Source organism: Anabrus simplex, chromosome 2 (genome assembly GCF_040414725.1).
Source record: "Anabrus simplex isolate iqAnaSimp1 chromosome 2, ASM4041472v1, whole genome shotgun sequence".
Classification (NCBI taxonomy): Eukaryota; Metazoa; Arthropoda; class Insecta; order Orthoptera; family Tettigoniidae; genus Anabrus; species Anabrus simplex.
In genome coordinates this window covers 634,650,900-634,670,215 of record NC_090266.1, presented here as the reverse complement: position 1 = coordinate 634,670,215, position 19,316 = coordinate 634,650,900, and the positions used below count along the sequence as shown (strand labels likewise).

The 19,316-nt window shown below is 37.9% G+C and overlaps 1 protein-coding gene across 2 annotated transcripts in view; it reads right to left on the bottom strand.

Annotated features, from left to right (window-relative positions):
- Positions 1-7,046: 7,046 nt before the first annotated feature.
- Positions 7,047-19,316, bottom strand: part of LOC136862976 (uncharacterized) — a 176,540-nt gene continuing 164,270 nt past the window's right edge. For both annotated transcript variants that reach the window (XM_068225829.1, XM_067139273.2), the window contains one exon: positions 7,047-9,223. In XM_068225829.1, the coding sequence (XP_068081930.1) occupies positions 8,508-9,223 (716 nt within the window). In that variant the 3' untranslated portion in view covers positions 7,047-8,507. The remainder of the gene's footprint in view (positions 9,224-19,316) is intronic.

The following is a 19,316-nucleotide window of genomic DNA, read 5'->3' as shown; positions in this document are numbered from 1 at the left end:
TAAAAACTTAATTTCTTAACCAAACAGCAGGCATGTGAAGAAAAAACAGAAAGGAACAAAATATCATTGATGATAAAGTTAATATAGATGCATGCGATTCCTTCTAATTCCTATCCTCTCAAGATACTTCTCTCTCTTTTGTTCTAACAGCATTAGCCTCTCCTGATACCTAACGATTCTCTTGCCGGGCTGAGTGGTTCGGACAATTGAGGCGCTCTGGCTTTCTGACCCCAACTTGGCAGGTTCGATCCTGGCTCAGTCCGGTGGTATTTGAAGGTGCTAAAATACGTCAGCCTTGCGTCAGTACATTCACCGGCATGTAAAAGAACTCCTGCGGGACTAAATTCCGGCACCTTGGCGTCTCCGAAAACCATAAAAGTGATTACTGGGACGTATAGTAAGTTACATTATTAATAAGATTCTCTTCTGTTTTAAGACCCTGTCTTTTTGCAATACTAAAGTCAATTCAAAGCATGTTTCTTTTTTACGATATACTACAATATAGCTACAAAGACTAAAAATGAAATTGATGACAAACAAAGCATGAGAAAAGTAATGGGAAATATACTGAACTCTGGAAGACCATTTATTTGCCTTTAAACTTACACTTCCATTGTGACTATACATATAGAATTTTTTAACCTTGGCACTTTACAAAATTTTTACAATGAATTCTGTAAGTCATTTATCATTTCCCCCAGAGGAATGCGACAAGGTTCAGCAGCCAGCACACTTCCTATCCTCGCCTCTAGATGGGGGATTTATTAATTCCATTCCTAACCTGGTTGAGTGACTGGAAACATTCTGTTGATTTTCATTTTCAATTCTGTTCGCAAGTTTTGAATCTATCACATAAAGCTGGCCGTATAATGCTTGGCAATTTTCAGCAGGCAGTATATCTAAAATGTACATATGAATCATCCTCTGAATCTTGAAACATAAGGATCTAATCCTGGAATGTAGCTATGCTTAGGAGGGAAGGATGCAAAGGACATTGTACTGTTATACTGCCTTATATGGTTCATGGAATTTTATCATGTAGCATCATACCTTTAGGTATGTTTACTTGAGGTTGTGGGAAAAAAAAAAAAAACAACCCACTGTGCAACACAAATTAAAATGTCCATTTACCATTTTCACAGTGAAATACAGTGCTTTGCAGTCCATGCAGATTTCATTTAATAATCCTACAATGAATAATTCAATGTCAGATTCATAATAAAGGTATTTTTAAAATGGAATATCCTGAGATAGATTTCTTTTTTCTTGCTTATTAGAACCAACATGGAGCAACAACTCGTGCAGTGACACAAATATTCCGGACTTATTTTGCATATCCCCAGTACTTCATTCTAAAACTACTTTCTTCCACTCTTGTTCTTAACATAATGGCACCATCTTAGACAATCACCTGACTCTCCCGCTCCCCTGACGTGAATTCTATTTCTCGTAATTTCCAGAACGAATTCACATTCATATAAACACGTGCCACAGGCCTAACCCGGCAGGCTGAACGAGAGCCCATTCCCTGCTGGATGTGCGAGCACATTATCTTGGACAGAGCTGGTTCTCTGCTCCATCTACTGCAACTATTTTCCAGGTGAGACAAAGAGAGCAAATAATGTGACATATCTTCCCTTATTATTCTATTCGTCGTTGCTAACGGAGTTGGGGGGGGTGGGGGGGAGTCATCAAATTACAGGCAATTATTTTTCATCCTGTGTCAACGGGCTACAGACTTTAAAACTATTCTAGGGCTCTCATTGTCATCCAGTGCATTCAAATTGTTCTAATCTTTAATGTATTATACAAATCCTCGTGTGTTTTGGACTCATTGCTTTGTGCATCTATCAACAAATTTTCTGGTCATGTCCCTCGGTTTCCTTCACTTCCTCCATTCCCCAGCTTATCCTATATCTTGTTAAAGATGTTTTTGTATCATTCACAGTATATAGATCAAGTTATTTTGTATAAGAATTTAACAACCTTAGCTTCTACTTCATTCTAGCAATTTTTAGCGATTCTGATTGTTGATCATGTGAAATAGGCTTACTTTCTCGCCTAAATTTATATAGCACTTATTTATTGTCCAAATATATTCCCCTGAAACATTAGTGTTTGTAAAATTTTCCAGCACAGATATATGGACATGTATGGAAATAGCTCAACTGCTTTTACTAAAGTTGTTTTCATCACCCCCCTTTTTTGGTAATGTAATCACCTAAGCATCTTAGGCTAACATTTTTGTGTAACTTATCTTAAACTTGCATTGGAAATTATTTCTGCAATTGTTACTTGTTATCCCCCCACTGGTCAGAAATGTACGAAGTATATTTATTGAAGTAAAAGTAACTGTTGTTGAAACTATCACTTCCTTTAACTATATTTATCATTGCCACCATCTACATTCGTGGAACCCTCTGGCCTTTTTGCTATAATAACTGTTTTATTAATATTATTGTTGCACTCTTTACCTGTTCTCATTTATTGAACTCAGACCTGCCAAACGACCCGCATCAAACTAACATTCTGGTGATAACTTGATTTCACAGAGCCATCTATCGGACTAATATAAAAAGATCTGCATTGACAACCTTCATAAGGCTCTCTATCGGGGTGGCATAGAACAATCAGCGAAGATAACTTTCACAGAGCCATTCACCGGCAAATACAGTGAACTGCAATGACCTAATTGCTCTATTATTTAAAAAGATGACTATTTTACATAAATAAAAGACTTAATGAAAAAACAAATTTTTGTAGTTATCCTGAGATGGAGACCTTTTTTCGGACATAAATGTTCACTGTAAATATACATATAATCGCCAATGCAGTTTATTTTTAATTTGACTCGGAATTATATTACATTTCTTTTTTACAAGTTGCTTTATGTAGCACCGACACAGATTTCATGTGGCAACCAAATTACATAGGTGTTAGTATCACAGTTTTCTCAGAATATTGCATTACACATTCACATTATACATATGTATCTTAATTTCACAGTAATTTTTGTAATCAAATCTCAATTTTGTCTTTAACCTCATCCTCCCTCTTAATTCCTCAATCATTTGCCCAGTTTTGTTATTTTAAGCTTACTAAACACAAGTTAGGGCTTACAATTTCATGTGGCAACCAAATTACATGGACATAAATGTTCACTGTAAATAAATATACCTATAATCGCCAATGCAGTTTGTTTTTAATTTGACTCAGATTTATATTAGCTTTCTTTTTTACAAGTTGCTTTACGTAGCACCGACACAGATAGGTCTTATGCTGATGATGGGATAGCAAAGGGCTGGGAGCGGAAAGGAAGCAACCATGGCCTTAATTAAGGTAGAGCCTCAGCATTTGCCAGGTGTGACAATGGGAAACCATGGTAAACCATCTTCAGAGCTACTGACAGTGGGGTTCGAACCCACTATCTCCCGAATACTGGATACTAGCCGCACTTAAGTGACTGTAACTATTGAGCTTGGTGAGTTACATTACAGAGCTATAACAAAAATGGAAAGGAAAATTAAATTTTTTAAATTTCCAATTATTTTTTATGACTAAATAGCTGACAGGAAATGTTTCAATGGGCAAGTTGTGGAATTATAAATACTATCATGAGAGTGATATGCCTTTGTTGGAAATAAAGATAAGAATAATCAAGTCATTTCCCGCATGAATGAAGCAGATATCCAGATAAGTACAAGGAATGTATATAAAGTAGTGACAATATTGCCAGAACGCAATATTTAATGAACTAACAAGTACAATTGCATTACATTCCTTCATTGTAGTCACCTGCAAAGTCTTACCTTTTGCCAAATGTCGGGAAGACTTCGGGAACCGTTGGCAAGACTTTTTCCGTTGATAAAAGCGATGGAGAGCCCTACTGCGTGGAGTACAGATGCCACGTCAGGAAATCGGTGGCCTCGGAGGGGTTCCTTCACCTTCGAAAACAGGTCGAAGTCGCAAGGACTCGTGTCTGGTGAGTACGGAGGGTGTTCCAAGACTTCCCAATGCCACTGTTGCAATAAGAGCTTGACACTGTTTGTGACATGACATACTGTCATGCAACATGATAGGGCGATCGTCTTGCAATAAACATGGATACTTGCAACGCATAGCCGGACATAGGTGTCACTCCAGAAATTAGCAATAGTAGTCACTGTTGACGGTTTGTTCCTCAGGCACACCATGCATAAGAATAATACCCTCGTAGATGTATGCCACGATCAGCAAAGGCTTCACCCAACTGGGTTCCTGTCGAAATTTCTGTGGACGTGGCAAACCTGGGTGACGCCATTCGAGTGAAGCTTTAATTCAGACTCGTGCCCACGTCTCAGCAATGACGTCAATATTCATATGCTGCAGAAACACATCTCCTTCATTGCCGTATTAGTCCAGGTGGATGCCAGCCAGTGTATACCAGTGCCATGTCTGTACGTTGGCGAGTTGATGTGGAACCCAACGGGACACATTTTTTCTCATGTTAAGACATTTTGTCAATATGTGCCACAATAAGAAATTATTATATTATTAAAAACCACCTTTACAATACATGACGATCCTTTGTATTTAGGATAAAACCATTAGTTAGATATTATAATTAGGACATGTTTCATTCATGCTTCGTGAGCATCATCAGCTAGAAATAAACCCAAGGTAGGTCAGGGCCCTGATCCCGGTATATATAATGTAAAAGAGTCTAATAATCTATATATATAAAATAAGAGTTTCGTCTGTACATTGCTCAGAATTCGAAAAGAATGGTATTTCTGTATCGGTCATGTCCATAGTAACGAGGAAATGCACTTTTTTACTTTTCCATAATTTCTGTCTGTATGTACACGCATCACTAGAAAACGGCTAAAACTAAATATGAAGGCCTACAATATAGAAAACTCATAAAATTGATCAACAATTACTTTGACCATTGTTTGTTGTGATATGCTTTATGTCTTCTGTTGCCACTCATCTCTGATAAATAGGACTACTGCTGCGTACCGAGTATTTTTTAAAAATTTGCTTTAGGTCGCACCAACACAAATAGGTCTTATGGCAAAGATGGGATAGGAAAGGCTCAGGAGTGTGAAGGTACAGCCCCAGAAATTTTCTGGTGTGAAAATTGGAAACCATGGAATACCATCTTCAGGGCTGCTGACAGTGGGGTTCGAATCCTCTATCTTCCGGATGCAAGCTCACAGCTGTGCGCCCCTAACCACACGGCCAACTTGCCTGGTCGTACCGAGTGTAACAGCCTGCCTGAATATTGGCAGAAGTAGCTGGGGAGTTAGATAACTTTCTTCTTTAGCATGCTATTCCTTAGGTTCATAAATTTTCTGATACTACTGGTACGTAACACATTGGTTCATCATAGCATTCGAGCTATTCATTTTCTACTCTGAGGTAATGATTGGATTGAGCAGTGTACATATTTAACGGAATAAGGGCAGAGGAGTGTTCACGGCTGTCGATGGGCTGGTCATTCCGGCACTGGAACTTTGGGCTGTTAGATCAGCATCGTAGTACTGTTCGTTAAAAGTGAGAAAATGTGTAATTTTCATTTGATTGAGTATTTTATATGATAACATTGCTTTTAATTGCTACATTCCTACTGACGTTTTTGTAATGACCTATGTTGACTTCAGTTAGGAAAACCACAAAGTCAGCCTTTATGAGAATCCCGTTGCGAAGCACGGGTACATCAGCTAGTACATTGATAAAAAAACAAATTTTAACAATTTAAAAATAATCAGTAAGACTATATTATGTCTATTAAAACAAATAGCAAGCATTAAAAATGCTTAAAATGTAGGTGGAATGAATGACATGAAGATGTTACAATAATTTGCTGCGAGTGATTGTTCGTATAAATCGATGATCATAATAATCTTCGCTCTATGGCATTAGACTGCTTGTAGTTAAGAACAGTTTTTTACATTAGGAGTGAGCTATTATAAAATGAACTAAGATTCTGTTTCATAGATTAAACATGAGGTGTGTTGAAATCGCATGTATTGGTTGAAAAACGAACTGTACAGATGGATAAAACGTTGCCTGGATCGGCGTAAAAAAAACCTTATGAGACTCCCTCGCGTATTTTTCAAATATTATTGTGTATAGATGGTGATTATTGGGCTTCAAATGGAGAACTACTGATCTCGTAGGTGAAAAACGTAAATCGGGTGTGCCCTGTAAAAATAATTATATGTTGTCAGTTGCTGAAATTTAAAGGATGTACTGCTGTAGGGAGATATTAATAGAAGGCACTTACCCTTGTGTTGGTTGAGGGGTGATTAGTCCCTTAGTATTTGCGAAGGTCTGATGGTCACTGACTTGCTGCTACGTGTGTTGTATGAATGTGATCGTAGAGGCAGGGAAGATAGCGGAAGGGGGAAGGAGGGCAGGAAGCTACGTGTTATCAGCTAGTGGAGGGGATGCAGTGTGAGGAGGCGTTGTAGGTGTAGCTACTGTTGTTACCGGTGGATTAAAAGCATGTTTATAGTGGAAGATTTGTGAAAATTTTAGCACTGATAACAAAATTAGCAATTAGATTGTGAATTTGCTCAATCATGGGACCATTAATGTCTGAGATGTCATTTAAATTACTGTTTTTATTAAAGTACTGGTCCAAGGAAATGTAAGAGTTTTCATATCTGGTCATTAGACTACTTTTGTTTTCGTATTTAAGTATTCACATATCTTGATCAATAGAACTGAAATTATGCCCCATGTCTCTCATATGGACACTCATGGCGGAATGTTTTTTGTGTTTCAAGGTATTGTAATGTTCTAGTCCCTTATTCTAAAGCTACGGCCGGTCTGCCCTACACAAGAAAACTTGCACTGTGTATATCCGAGTCTATACATTCCCGAGTTTGAGAATTTGTCATAAATTGTATCAACAGAGTTAGAATTGAAAAAAGTATTGCGGTTGGTGTTGCGAGTCCGGTATGCAATGTTAATGTTGTGCTTTCTTAATGGTTTGGTGATACTATAAATACCATGGCCCTGTGAACCCAGCTGTAAAATGTTGCCTGTTTATGGGAGTGGGGGTGCAAGGATTCGTTTTTTATTGTTATAGGAGCGGCAGTTGGTTTCCTGTAAATCTGGTAAATGAACTTTTCTTTAACTCTAGTCAAAGTCAAGTCTAAAAAGTTTAAAGAGTTACTGATCTCGTCCTGTTTAGTAAACTTAATATTGTTGTTAAGGTTGTTGAGGAGCCTGAGTACGCTGTCGCTATTGTTCAGTTGTTTGTCTATGATCGCAAATGTGTCATCACATATCTTAGCCAGAGTTTTACGCCGTTAATTTTATTAATTATACAATTGGTTTCCATATCGTCCATAAAGATGTTAGCAAGAATGCTGGAGATTGGGTCGCCCATTGCTAGTCCCTTTTGATGATATATGATATTACTGAATGTGAAATACTTATTGTTAAGTACAAATTTCAATACATTAAAAAATTGTTTATTTCGCATCTGCTTAGGTTATTATGTTTCATAAGATTAGTCTTTATGATTTTAATTGTATCATTTACGGGTATATTTGAATAATGAGATTCATAACTTGCAAAATATGTGCCACACCGTATGCGACCAACCTCTACGGATAATTCCTGGACAGTCCATTGATTGTCTACAGAAATGAGACCACTCACAATGTCAATCTGATCTTGAGGAATGGATGGCCGACCGGTGCAGTGCAAATCTGCAGTTTCGTTCCAACCCACATGAAACGCCTTGACCCACCGAGCAACCATCCTATACAGTAGTGCATTCTTGCTGCAGGTTTCATGTAATCCTCGATAACATTTTGATGCATTTTTGCCATGGACAACCTCGATTTTAATCCACAAACACTAATCACCTTTTGAAAACATGCTTTAGATCATTGAAATTGACACACACTGCTTTAACGCCACACAGCAACAACACTCCCAACTGGATGCCCGTCAAACAGCGACAACAGCGCTACCTGACCGCGCCCATATCCTATTTGTGCATGCCCGATCTCCTGCGAGTATCTAGACTATGTTGCCACTACTTTATTTACAGCCTTCGTATTTATATCTGAATCAACAAATCATCATCTTCCATCACCCTTATCCAGGGAGTTCCTGAGTCAGGCAGAGGACCATTGACCTCCATCTACTTCTTGCATCTCCCTAGAGAAACAAGAGATGCACATCATCCTGATGCACTTCAACGCTTCACTGAGTGAGTAGTCATGTGGTTTGGGTCATGCAGCTGTCAACATGCATTTGAGAGATAGTGGGTTTGAACCCCGCTGTCAGCAGCTCAGAAGATGGTTTACCATGGTTTCCCATTTTTACACCAGGCAAATGCTGAGGCTGTACCATAATTAAGGCCAGGGTTGGTTGCTTCCTTCCCGCTCCTAGCCTTTTTGCTATCCCATCATTGCCATAAGACCTGTGCTGGTGCGACGTAAAGCAAATTGTAAAAAAGAAGACAAAGCATTAATTTCACCACAATAGAACGTGAAACGTCAGCTCGTATTTTCACCACAATGAAAGCCTTTTTCGAGGGTTTTATATTCTTTCACACTACCAATGATTTCAGGTTTTAACACTTCGTTCCTTGAAGAAGGCTTTAACTTTCGTGCTAATTTCATACGATTACGGATTTTTGCACACATTCTACTTGTGGAAACCACTTTCTGAACATCTTTACTATGAAGCCACCTTGCAGCCCATGAAGTTTCAGTACGCTGTTCAAGAGCTGATGTTATTTCTTGACTTTGTAAATTATTCTGAGCAAATTCTTTGGAAGAGTCCGTTTCTATAATTTTTCCATTCTCCTTACATTTATCAATACATTTAGTTACCTCTGATTCAAACTGCAGTGATTTTTGAGCACAACCTCTACCGATACCTGCAAATTTTATTGCATTTTTAGAATCATCCTTTCCACCAAAACTTGACTGGAATATTGATTTTTGTGAGTTACAGTTTTCTTGTGTTTGAGATTCTCTACCTATGGTTGAAACTGCTTGTTTACTTGAACCTAACACTGCAAGATTATCACCAGATAGATCATCTCTTCTCACATCTCCAGTTTGATCGTTGCCAGGTGTTTCATCATCATGTTGTTTCAATAGAGCTCGAATGGCACGTGCTCTCATTTCTAGTTCCAGAATTTCTAATAGTGTCTTTCCTTTCTTCTCATCCAAACCATTTTTGTTTTCTTTCACTGGAGGAACATCTGTAATCAGAAAATAGGATGTTATTGGCAAATTGCACTGTTGTTGTTAATTTTTATTAGGGAAAACATGTTGGGTCAACAGACCTATAACTTTATGTTAATATATCCAATATGTGTTATTGTGGTGTAACTAATTCCTTGTGTCTAGAACTCAGGTAGTTCCACGGAAGTTGAAATAAATTGCTGCTCAAGCATATGTCTGGAGTGAGTATAAAGAAAAAAGAAAAAAAAGGAAAAATTCACACTCAGAAGTTGTCATGTCACTGTCGCCTGGACTGAATACACAACTCCAGCTTTCTGATCAGATTACTATTATGAAGAGGTATTATGGATAGCAGGTCGAGACCCTCTTTTGAGGCAGCTCCACTCAGGGAGTGGCGACTCTGTCCATATGAGTTCCAGAGCATGACACGGAGCATCTGGTAAGGGTCCCAGCTCAGGGCTACGAGAGAAGACATCAACAGTACCTACAGCGGAGAGGAAGGGCTTTGGTACGGTGTCAGTGGCGGAAGAGGCAACCCAGTGCTTGGGTTAATTGAGTAAAAGGAATATGTAACTAAATTGGAAGCAGATATCAGCCATAGCGCCTGTACCTTGGAGAGGGGGCTACAACTGTTTCCTATGTGAAGGGCGGCTGATGAATAGCCTAAAATGGCGTTGAGGAAGGCAACAAGAAATCAACTCAATTTTCCTCAGGACAACATGATCAGATCACAGCCATGATTGACCCTGCCAATAGGCAAAACAACCTATGATTATGAAGTTTGTCTCAGTGCTCGATTATAAAGATGGGGTGCGACAAGGCAATTAGTAAAGCTATGTGGAATCTCAACTAAAGAAAAGTGCCATTCTATTTCAGGAATATCTCACATCCACTGACCGAGCTTTTAACCGCGGCTGTGTTGATTAAAAGTTAACAATGATGCTACTGAATTATAATGCCACATTTAAACATTAACGCATAATTAAATACAATTAAAAAAGAAAAATCCCACTTATATATGTTTATTTCTGCTGGGTGGTTTTATACATCCCACCGCTTTTACTACAACTCTGGAATACATCAGCCCCTCTGCCTACACTGGGGTAATATAATGAAATGTGTGGTTACGGGCTAGAAGACAGCAGGAATTGTGATCACCACTATTAATTCAAAACAGGTACCTTGAACGAACCCATAAAACAAGCACAGATACTATGAACACGTGCCTTACAACAGGAAGTGCTCACACAGACCATGAACAGGTATTGTATAGGCTGGGAACTGCGCGCTGCATGTCAAGCCTCGCAGTAGCTCATATGGCAAGGGCGTGGAGGGTGATATGATAAGAGGACAATAATCAAAGTTTCGAATTACAAGCAAGTTTTTTTTCTTAGCACCAATTTCGACAAACTTGACCATATCGGTCCTTAATTGGTCCGTATTGACTCACAATAACGTACAACGGGTGATTGTTTGGTCCGCCCTGTCAATATATTTTGAATAATTTATACGTACATGTTTCGGGAGCCTTAACTCCCTTACATCAAAATCTACTTTACCTAAGTTTCAGGATATAACATCTTATCACATTAACATTCAGCATTGTCCTTTCTAACCTCAACTCTAGATACTGTATGTACACTTTGCATTTTTGTATAATAATGCCAGTTGTACCCGACACGTAAGGCATGGAACATTTTTAATAACACTCTTGAATCGTCCATTCATTCCTCCTGTCCTTTGCACTGATACACGTGTATCATCATCCTGGATGGATCCACTAGCTGTGTCGGCCACTGATGAAATGTTACTTGTCACTGCTTGCATTGTGTTGACACTATGAAGCTACCATCTTACGTCCAATTTGATATCCCTGGAAGTTATAACCCTTTGTTGCACTGAATATTCCATTTAGAAGGAGATTCTGTTTCTTTCTCACTTACAATATTTTCAGAACACACGTATCAATCTCACTTTAAAAATCTGTCACGAGCACCGAATCGCAACACGTCCTTCTGTGGGAAATTATGGGGCGAGCCCATCGAACGAGATTCGATCCGTAACCTCCCAGTCAGAAATCCCTAATACTCATGAGTAGTTTAAGTGTAATATATAAAGGGAAGATACATCAAGAAACAGTGGAAGTGAATGATTAAGTGTAATAGAGTATCAGTGCAGTGAATAAGTGCAGAATTACAATTATAATTAAAAGCATTTCTTAAAGCTAGTCTCAACTTGGAACATTTCAGTGAGCTGAGAATGAGGCAAACTTGTGCAATCAGAATATTGGCCAGAAAAACAAGTAAACAGACTACAAGGTCATAGTTAGAAGCTTTTAGTGGGTGGACCAGGAAAATCAAACCTGTTGTTAGTCACGTAGCAAGGTGCCCTGTAAAAATAAGAACACACGCTGTGGTGCAATAATTCTTTCTAGAAAGAATCTCTGGAAGTTCACCAGTCACATGTTCATCCATGAGACGGGTGGGACCACACTTGAAGTAACCAATAGGAAGGTAACAGATCAGTGATAAAGGGCAGTGACAAGGGAGCCTCTTGGTCATTCTGGGTCATTCTGTCATTCTTGGCCATTCTGTGTGATTCTGTGGTCATTCTGTTGGTCGTAATTATGGTGTCATTCAGGAAGTTATTCTATTAACATTGGAAAGGAACGTTCTCTAGGGAAAGGACGGACACTAGATCACTTGGCAGAGAACAGACTCTGTAGAAAAGTCAGTCAAGATAGCAGTATATGGAGTTAGTCAGATCAGGCAGTAGTTGAGCCCGCCATCAGTTAGTGAAGACAGCAGTATAAGAAGTTATTCAAATTAGGCAGCAATTAAGACTGTCAAGCAGTAGAACTGGTTAGCAGTGTCCCACAGGGTAAAGTACAGAGTCAGTACGTAGAGAACTCACCGAGTGTTCGAAGGAGACTGTAGCTTCAGTTAGCAATCACCTTAGAGTTCTGTGTTTGAGTCCTGAAGTCGTCAGGGAAGATTCAGAGGAACATCACAACGAGGATTCAAGAGTGAAGCAAGAAGAAAGAAGCTTCAAAACCCGAGATAAGCACCAACTAGTTAAGAGACTGTAAAGACTGAAGGGAATTTATAAATGTTGTAAAGTGAATCATAGAAGTGTGTGTATTTTCCAAGGAGGTCAGAGACTGATAAACTGTTTATTTACAAGTAATATTGAGAAGAGAATAATAACAAGTGTGATGTAATATTATTGGAAGGGTATGTTTGATAGTCTGTTTAAATAAATTAGAATAAGAATTTAATGGTGTCAGAAAGTGTTTTATATCAAGGTCAATCTGATATACGAACCTAAGTCCTCAGCCTGTCCTGTTCATAGAATACGACAAATCGCTTAACAATTCATTAAAATCATCATCTTCATCATCACTTTCTGCTGTGGTAGTAACTGAAAGATTCTTTGTTCCAAAATAACATCGCTGCAACAGCAACTAGCTTGTTGTTCCGCCATGCATGTTTACATCACAAATAAACTGCACAGACATCTACGAAAAGCTCTGTAAGTTACTTCTGAAAGCTATAAGCTGTGATCAATTAGTCCTACATAATGCCCAACAGATGGCAGAACATGCCAGAGATCGAATCGGCACTCGAGAGTGATATAGCAAAAATATTATAATAATATTTATGGATCCACCTGTTCAATACAATACAATACAATCCAATCCAATCCACCATTTCATGTGGTTTAAATTTATACATAATACTTAAAAGTCATAGGTACATATTTACCCTTTTTTACGGGCATCATCATCCTATCTCAATCTTAAAATTATTGCATATAGGATCTTTCTAATCTTAAAAACTATAGAGTAAAATGTTGAACAATGATCTCATAAAATGTTATACTATAACATTTAAAATGAGGATAATGCACAGAAAGTATGTTAAAAAATATACTGTGAATTAACAGTTATGATGATTATGACGTGGTTAATCTCGAATATTTGAGCATTTAAAACTAAAAAGGATCCTCTTCTTATACACCATTAGGACTATGACGGCCTTGAGTGTAAAAGCACAATCATCCAAAGGGAATATTTGTTCCACTCTCAAAACTTGAGTTCAAGATATGAAAATCAATGTCAGTTATTTAAAATAGAAGTGTGAACATATCAATTGTGTTAAAATATATACGGTTGATTTATCAGAAAGTCGTAGAAAAGAAGATGGGACTTCTTGTAGAAGACGTTGCTACTATAAAATGTTGAGGTGTCAAAGCTAGCTGATGTCAATGTTTAGCTATGTCGGTCAAGTGGGAATTATTATCCCTGTTGAAATATTTGTTCAAAGAAATGATCGAGTTTTACCTGAAACAAAATGTTAAAAAGAGCTAGTTGAATGGTAATGTGCATGAGACTTCCCATACGTCAAAAATGCCTAAGGCGGTACTTACTCGTACGGTGCGTGTTAAGTACTTCGGACTGTTCCAGCAACGCTAGCTTAACTGACTTTTCTACTTCTAGTATTATAACAGTGTGGCTGAGGCTGTGAAGGATTTTCAAAGTTCTGTGTATTAAACTATAGAATGACGCCTGTTTTTGAGAATTGGGATGAAATGAGGAATTATTTATGGTTATAGGAGATTGTGTGGGTTTCCTAAAGATTTGAAAATCAAAAGTATTATTGACGCACGTGATCGTTATATCTAGAAAATTTAAGGACTATTTAACTTCGTCTTCCTTAGTGAATTTTACATAAGGGTCAATTTTATTTAAATTCTCTAAAACTTCGTCGCTGTTAGTAACATTTTTGGCAATAACCACAAAAGTGTCATCCACGAATCTTAGCCATAAACATATACCTTCTATATGTGCTTTGATTTTTGTATGCTCTAATGAATCCATATAAATGTCAGGTAAGATGCCAGATAAGGGGTCACCCATGGCTAAGCCAGTTTGCTGATAAATCTTTCCATTAAAGGAGAAAAAGTTGTTACTCAATACAAAATTCAAGATCTTCATAAATTCATCAATTTCCAGCTTACTCAGGCCGCTATGTTTTGAAATATTGTCATAGATAATTTTGACAGTTTCTTTGGTAGGTATATTTGGATACAGGCTTATGACATCGTAGGGACACATTACGTGGTTAGGTTGGAAGTCAAATTTACTTAAATATCGCAAAATTTGATTGAATTCTTTACAGGATGTTTATTATTAAACTTATAATATTGTTTTAGAAAACCGTGGATATATTTGGAAACTTTACAGGTAGGGCTATTACGGCAATTAATAATCGGATGTACGGGAATGTTATTCTTATGAATAGTCTTTTGGAGCCAATTGATTGCCGTACCAACATAGCTAAACATTGACATCAGCTAGCTTTGACACCTCAACATTTTATCAGTAGCAACGTCTCCTACAAGAAGTCCCATCTTCTTTTCTATGACTTTCTGATAAATCAACCATATATATTTTAACACAATTGATATGTTCACACTTCTATTTTAAATAACTGACATTGATTTTCCTATCTTGAACTCAAGTTATGAGAGTGGAACAAATATTCCCCTTGGATGATTGTGCTTTTACACTCAAGGCCGTCATAGTCCTAATGGTGTATAAGAAGAGGATCCTTTTTAGTTTTAAACGCTCAAATATTCAAGATTAACCACGCCATAATCATCAAAACTGTTAATTCACAGTATATTTTTTAACATACTTTCTGTGCATTATCCTTATTTTAAATCTTATAGTATAACATTTTATGAGATCATTGTTCAACATTTTACTCTATAGTTTTTAAGATTAGAAAGATCCCATATCCAATAATTTTAAGTTTGAGATAGGCTGATGATGCCCGTAAAAAAGGGTGAAACATGTACCTATGACTTAAGTATTATGTATAAATTTAAACCACATGAAATAGTGTATTGTATTATATTGTACTGAACAGGTGGATCCATAAATATTATTATAATATTTTTGATATACATCATATTCAATACGGAACCAAAATGAGAATAGTTACTTGTAACTCGAGAGTGAACGGGTAAACTTAAAAAAATTAAGTTCTGGTGCAATGTCCATAGACGGGCGTAACAGTGGTGGACCGGCCGCGTCAGCCCATCTATAGGCGGGCGTAGCACTTATTGGGTTAAAGAATCTCACTGTGACAAATGTAAGTTGCATAACTTGAACACAAAGTTATGAGACAATTTAAGTTAGGCTCAGTAGTTAATTCTAATGAAGGATGCAAATTGAGTGGAATATTCACACAAAATCACTGTGGAGACTCCTGGCTGAAAAATAGTGTAAATTCAATTAACTGTGAAAAATCTCAACAATCAACCTAATAATTATAAAATAACTACAAACATGAACAAAAAATATTAACAGACATCCAGGAAGCAGACAGAGCAAAATATATTAAAATGTTTGATTAACAGTCAAGATCAGTTACCAATGTTTTAAAACAAGTAACATAATGAATGACATTAAAGATCAATTTCTGAAGCACATATATCAGAAGTCCCCCCCCCCCTGCGAACCATGTGACCTTGCCACAGTGGGGAGGCTTGCGCGTCCCAATGAAGCAGACAGCCGAGCCGCAGGTGCAATCATATCGGATGAGCATATGTTGACAGACCAGACTAACGAATGGTTCATCGAAAAGGGGGTAGCAGCCTTTCGGATGTTGCAAGGGCGGCAGTCTAGATAATTGATATGGCCTTGTAATAATATTCAACATGGCTTAGCTGTGTTGATACTGCTACACGGCTAAAAGCAATGGGAAACTACAGCCATAACTAACTCGCGAGGACAAGCAGCTCTCTCTGTATGAATGTACTGATGTACTGATGATGGCTTCCTTCCAGGTAAAATATTCCGGAGGTAAACTAGTCCCCCATTCGGATCTCCGGGTAGGGTAGGAAGATGGATACCGACATTCTGCAAGTCGGAGCGTGGAATGTTAGAAGTTTGAATCGTTGTGGTAGATTAGAGAATCTGAAAAGGGAGATGGATAGACTAAAGTTAGATGTAGTTGGTAGAAGTGAAGTACGTTGGCAGAAGGAACAAGATTTTTGGCCAGGTGACTACAGAATTATCAACACAAAATCAAACAGGGAAATGAATAACAAAATAGGGCAGCGGGTAAGCTACTACGACCAGCATGGTGAAAGAATTATTGTCATCAAGATAGACACCAAACCAATGCCCACCACAACTGTGCATGTCTATATGCCTACCACTTCAGCGGATGATGATGAAATCGAAAGAATATATGAAGAGATAGAAGATTTAATACAATATGTAAAAGGTGACGAGAATCTAATTGTGATGGGAGACTGGAATGGAGTGGTAGGCCAAGGAAGAGAAGGTAATACAGTAGGAGACTTCTGACTGGGACAAAGGAACGAAAGAGGAAGTCGGCTGGTAGAATTCTGCACTGATCATAATTTCATCCATGCCAATACTTGGTTCAAACACCACAAACTACTGCTGTATATCTGGACTAGACCTGGAGACAATGGAAGGTATCAAATAGACTTCATTATGATTGGACTGCAAAACTTCCCCAGGAGCAGACGTGGACTCTGACCACACACAACTTGTTGGTCATGAAATGCAATCTGAAGTTGAAGAAATTGAAGAAAGGAATGCAAGGAGATGGGATATAGACAATTGAAAGAAAAGAGTGTGAGGGATTGTTTCTTGGAAAATGTTGCCCAAGTATTAAATGAAAAGGATGAAGGAAACATAATAGAGGAAGAGTGGATAGTCATGAGAAATTAAGTCAGTACATCTGCTGAAGAAATGTAAGGAAGGAAGTAAAGATCAACTAAGAATCAGTGGATAACTCAGGAGATACTAGACCTGATTGATGAATGATAAAAATACAAGAATGCTAGAAATGAAGAGGGCAGAAAGGAATACAGACGATTAAAGAATGAAGTAGATGGAAAGTGCAAGGTAGCTAAGGGAGAATGGCTGAAGCGCAAGGATGTCGAAGGTTGTATGGTCCTAGGAAAGGTCGGTGCTGCATACAGGAAAAATCAAGGAAACTTTTGGAGAAAGGAAATCTAAGTGTATGAATATTAAGAGCTCAGATGGAAAGCCACTTGTAAGGAAAGGAGACAAAGCATAAAGACGGCAGGAACATATCCAACAGCTGTATGAAGGTAAAGATGTAGATGATTTGGTTCTGGAACAAGCAGAGACTGTTGATGCTGATCAAATGGGAGACCCAATTTTGAGGTCAGAGTTTGACATAGCTGTGAGAGACTTAAAAAGGAACAAGGCACCTGGAATTGATGATATTCCCTCTGAATTACTGACTGCCTTAGGAGAAACCAGCATGGCAAGGTTATTCCATTTAGTGTGCAAGATGTATGAGACAGAAGTGCCATCCGATTTTCGGCAGAATGTTGTTATACCTATTCCAAAGAAGCCTGTGTTGACAAGTGTGAAAACTACTGCACCATTAGTTTAGTATCTCATGCCTGCAAAATTTTAACACGTATTAGCCTATTTACAGAAGAATGGAAAGACAAGTTGAAGCTGAGTTGGGAGAAGATGAATTTAGCTTCAGAAGAAATGTAGGAACACTTGAAGCAATCCTGACTTTACGTCTGATGTTAGAGGATCGAATTAAGAAGGAAAAGCCCATGTACATGGCATTCGATAATGTTGATTGGGCCAAGCTATTTAAGATTCTGAAAGTGATTGGGAACAGATACCGAGAATGAAGAATCTGTATAAAAATCACTCTGCAGTGATAAGAATTGAGGGCTTTGAAAAAGAAGCATCAGTCCATAAAGGAGTGAGGCAAGGCTGCAGTTTGTCCTCTCTCCTTTTCAATGTTTACACAGAACAGGCAATAAAGGAAATCAAAGAAGAATTTGGAAACAGAATCAATCCAAGGAGAGGAAATCTAAACCTTGAGATTTGCCGATGATAATGTTATTTTATCTGAGATTGCAGAAGATCTCGAGAAGTTGCTGAATGGTATGGACGAAGTCTTGGGCAAGGAGTACAAGATTAAAATAAATAAGTCCAAAACGAAAGTAATGGAGTGCAGTCGAACAAAGGCAGGTAATGCAGGAAATATTGGATTAGGAAACAAAGTCCCAGGGTAAGTAGATGAATATTGTTACTTTGGTAGTAAAATAACTATGGCGGAAGTAAGGACAACATAAAATGCAGACTAGCACAAGCAAGGAAGAGCTTTCTTAGGAAAAAAAAATTTTCTCACTTCAAACATTGATATAGGAATTAGAAAGATGTTTCTGAAGACTTTCATCTGGAGCGTGGCATTGTATGGAAGTGAAACATGGACGATAACTAGCTCAGAAAGAAAGAGAATAGACGCTTTTGAAATGTGGTGTTACAGAAGAATGCTGAAGGTGAGATGAATCACGAATGAAGAGATACTGAATCGAATTGGTGAGAGGAGATCGATTTGGTTAAATTTAAATGGTTCGTTACTAGACATTATAAATTTTCCAGCTAACTCATTCCTGGTTGCCAGCGTTTTGCCCCCCGTGTGCTAGGCTGGGCTCATCAGTTGGTACCTAGCACATCTACCAAGACGCATTCGGAACAAATATTTAAGATTCCCTATGGGAATCAACATCTATATCATTGGTTAAATTTGACGAGAAGAAGAGATACAATGATAGGACAAATCTTAAGACACCCAGAACTTGTTCAGTTGGTTTTTGAAGAAGTGTAGGCGGTAAAAACGGGAGGGGTAGACCAAGATATGGATATGACAAGCAGATTAGAGCAGATGTAGGATGCAATAGTGACGTAGAAATGATAAGGTTAGCACAGAATAGGGTGGCATTGAGGGATGCATCAAACCAGTCTATGGACTGATTACTCAAACAACAACAACAACAACAAAATCAGAAGTTGTGTGTGTGAGTTAATTATAACTGAAAATTGTCCTCAACACAAAATGATTGATATTTTTATAACTATGGAATATATGAGGGTGAGTCAATAAGTCGCAAAACTGAATTGAGGCAAAAATAATCAAAGTAACTTTCTGACATTTATTTCACGTTTCCACATATTCACTCTGTACATTCACGCACTTTTCCCATCTCTTTACAAGTCCTTGAAAG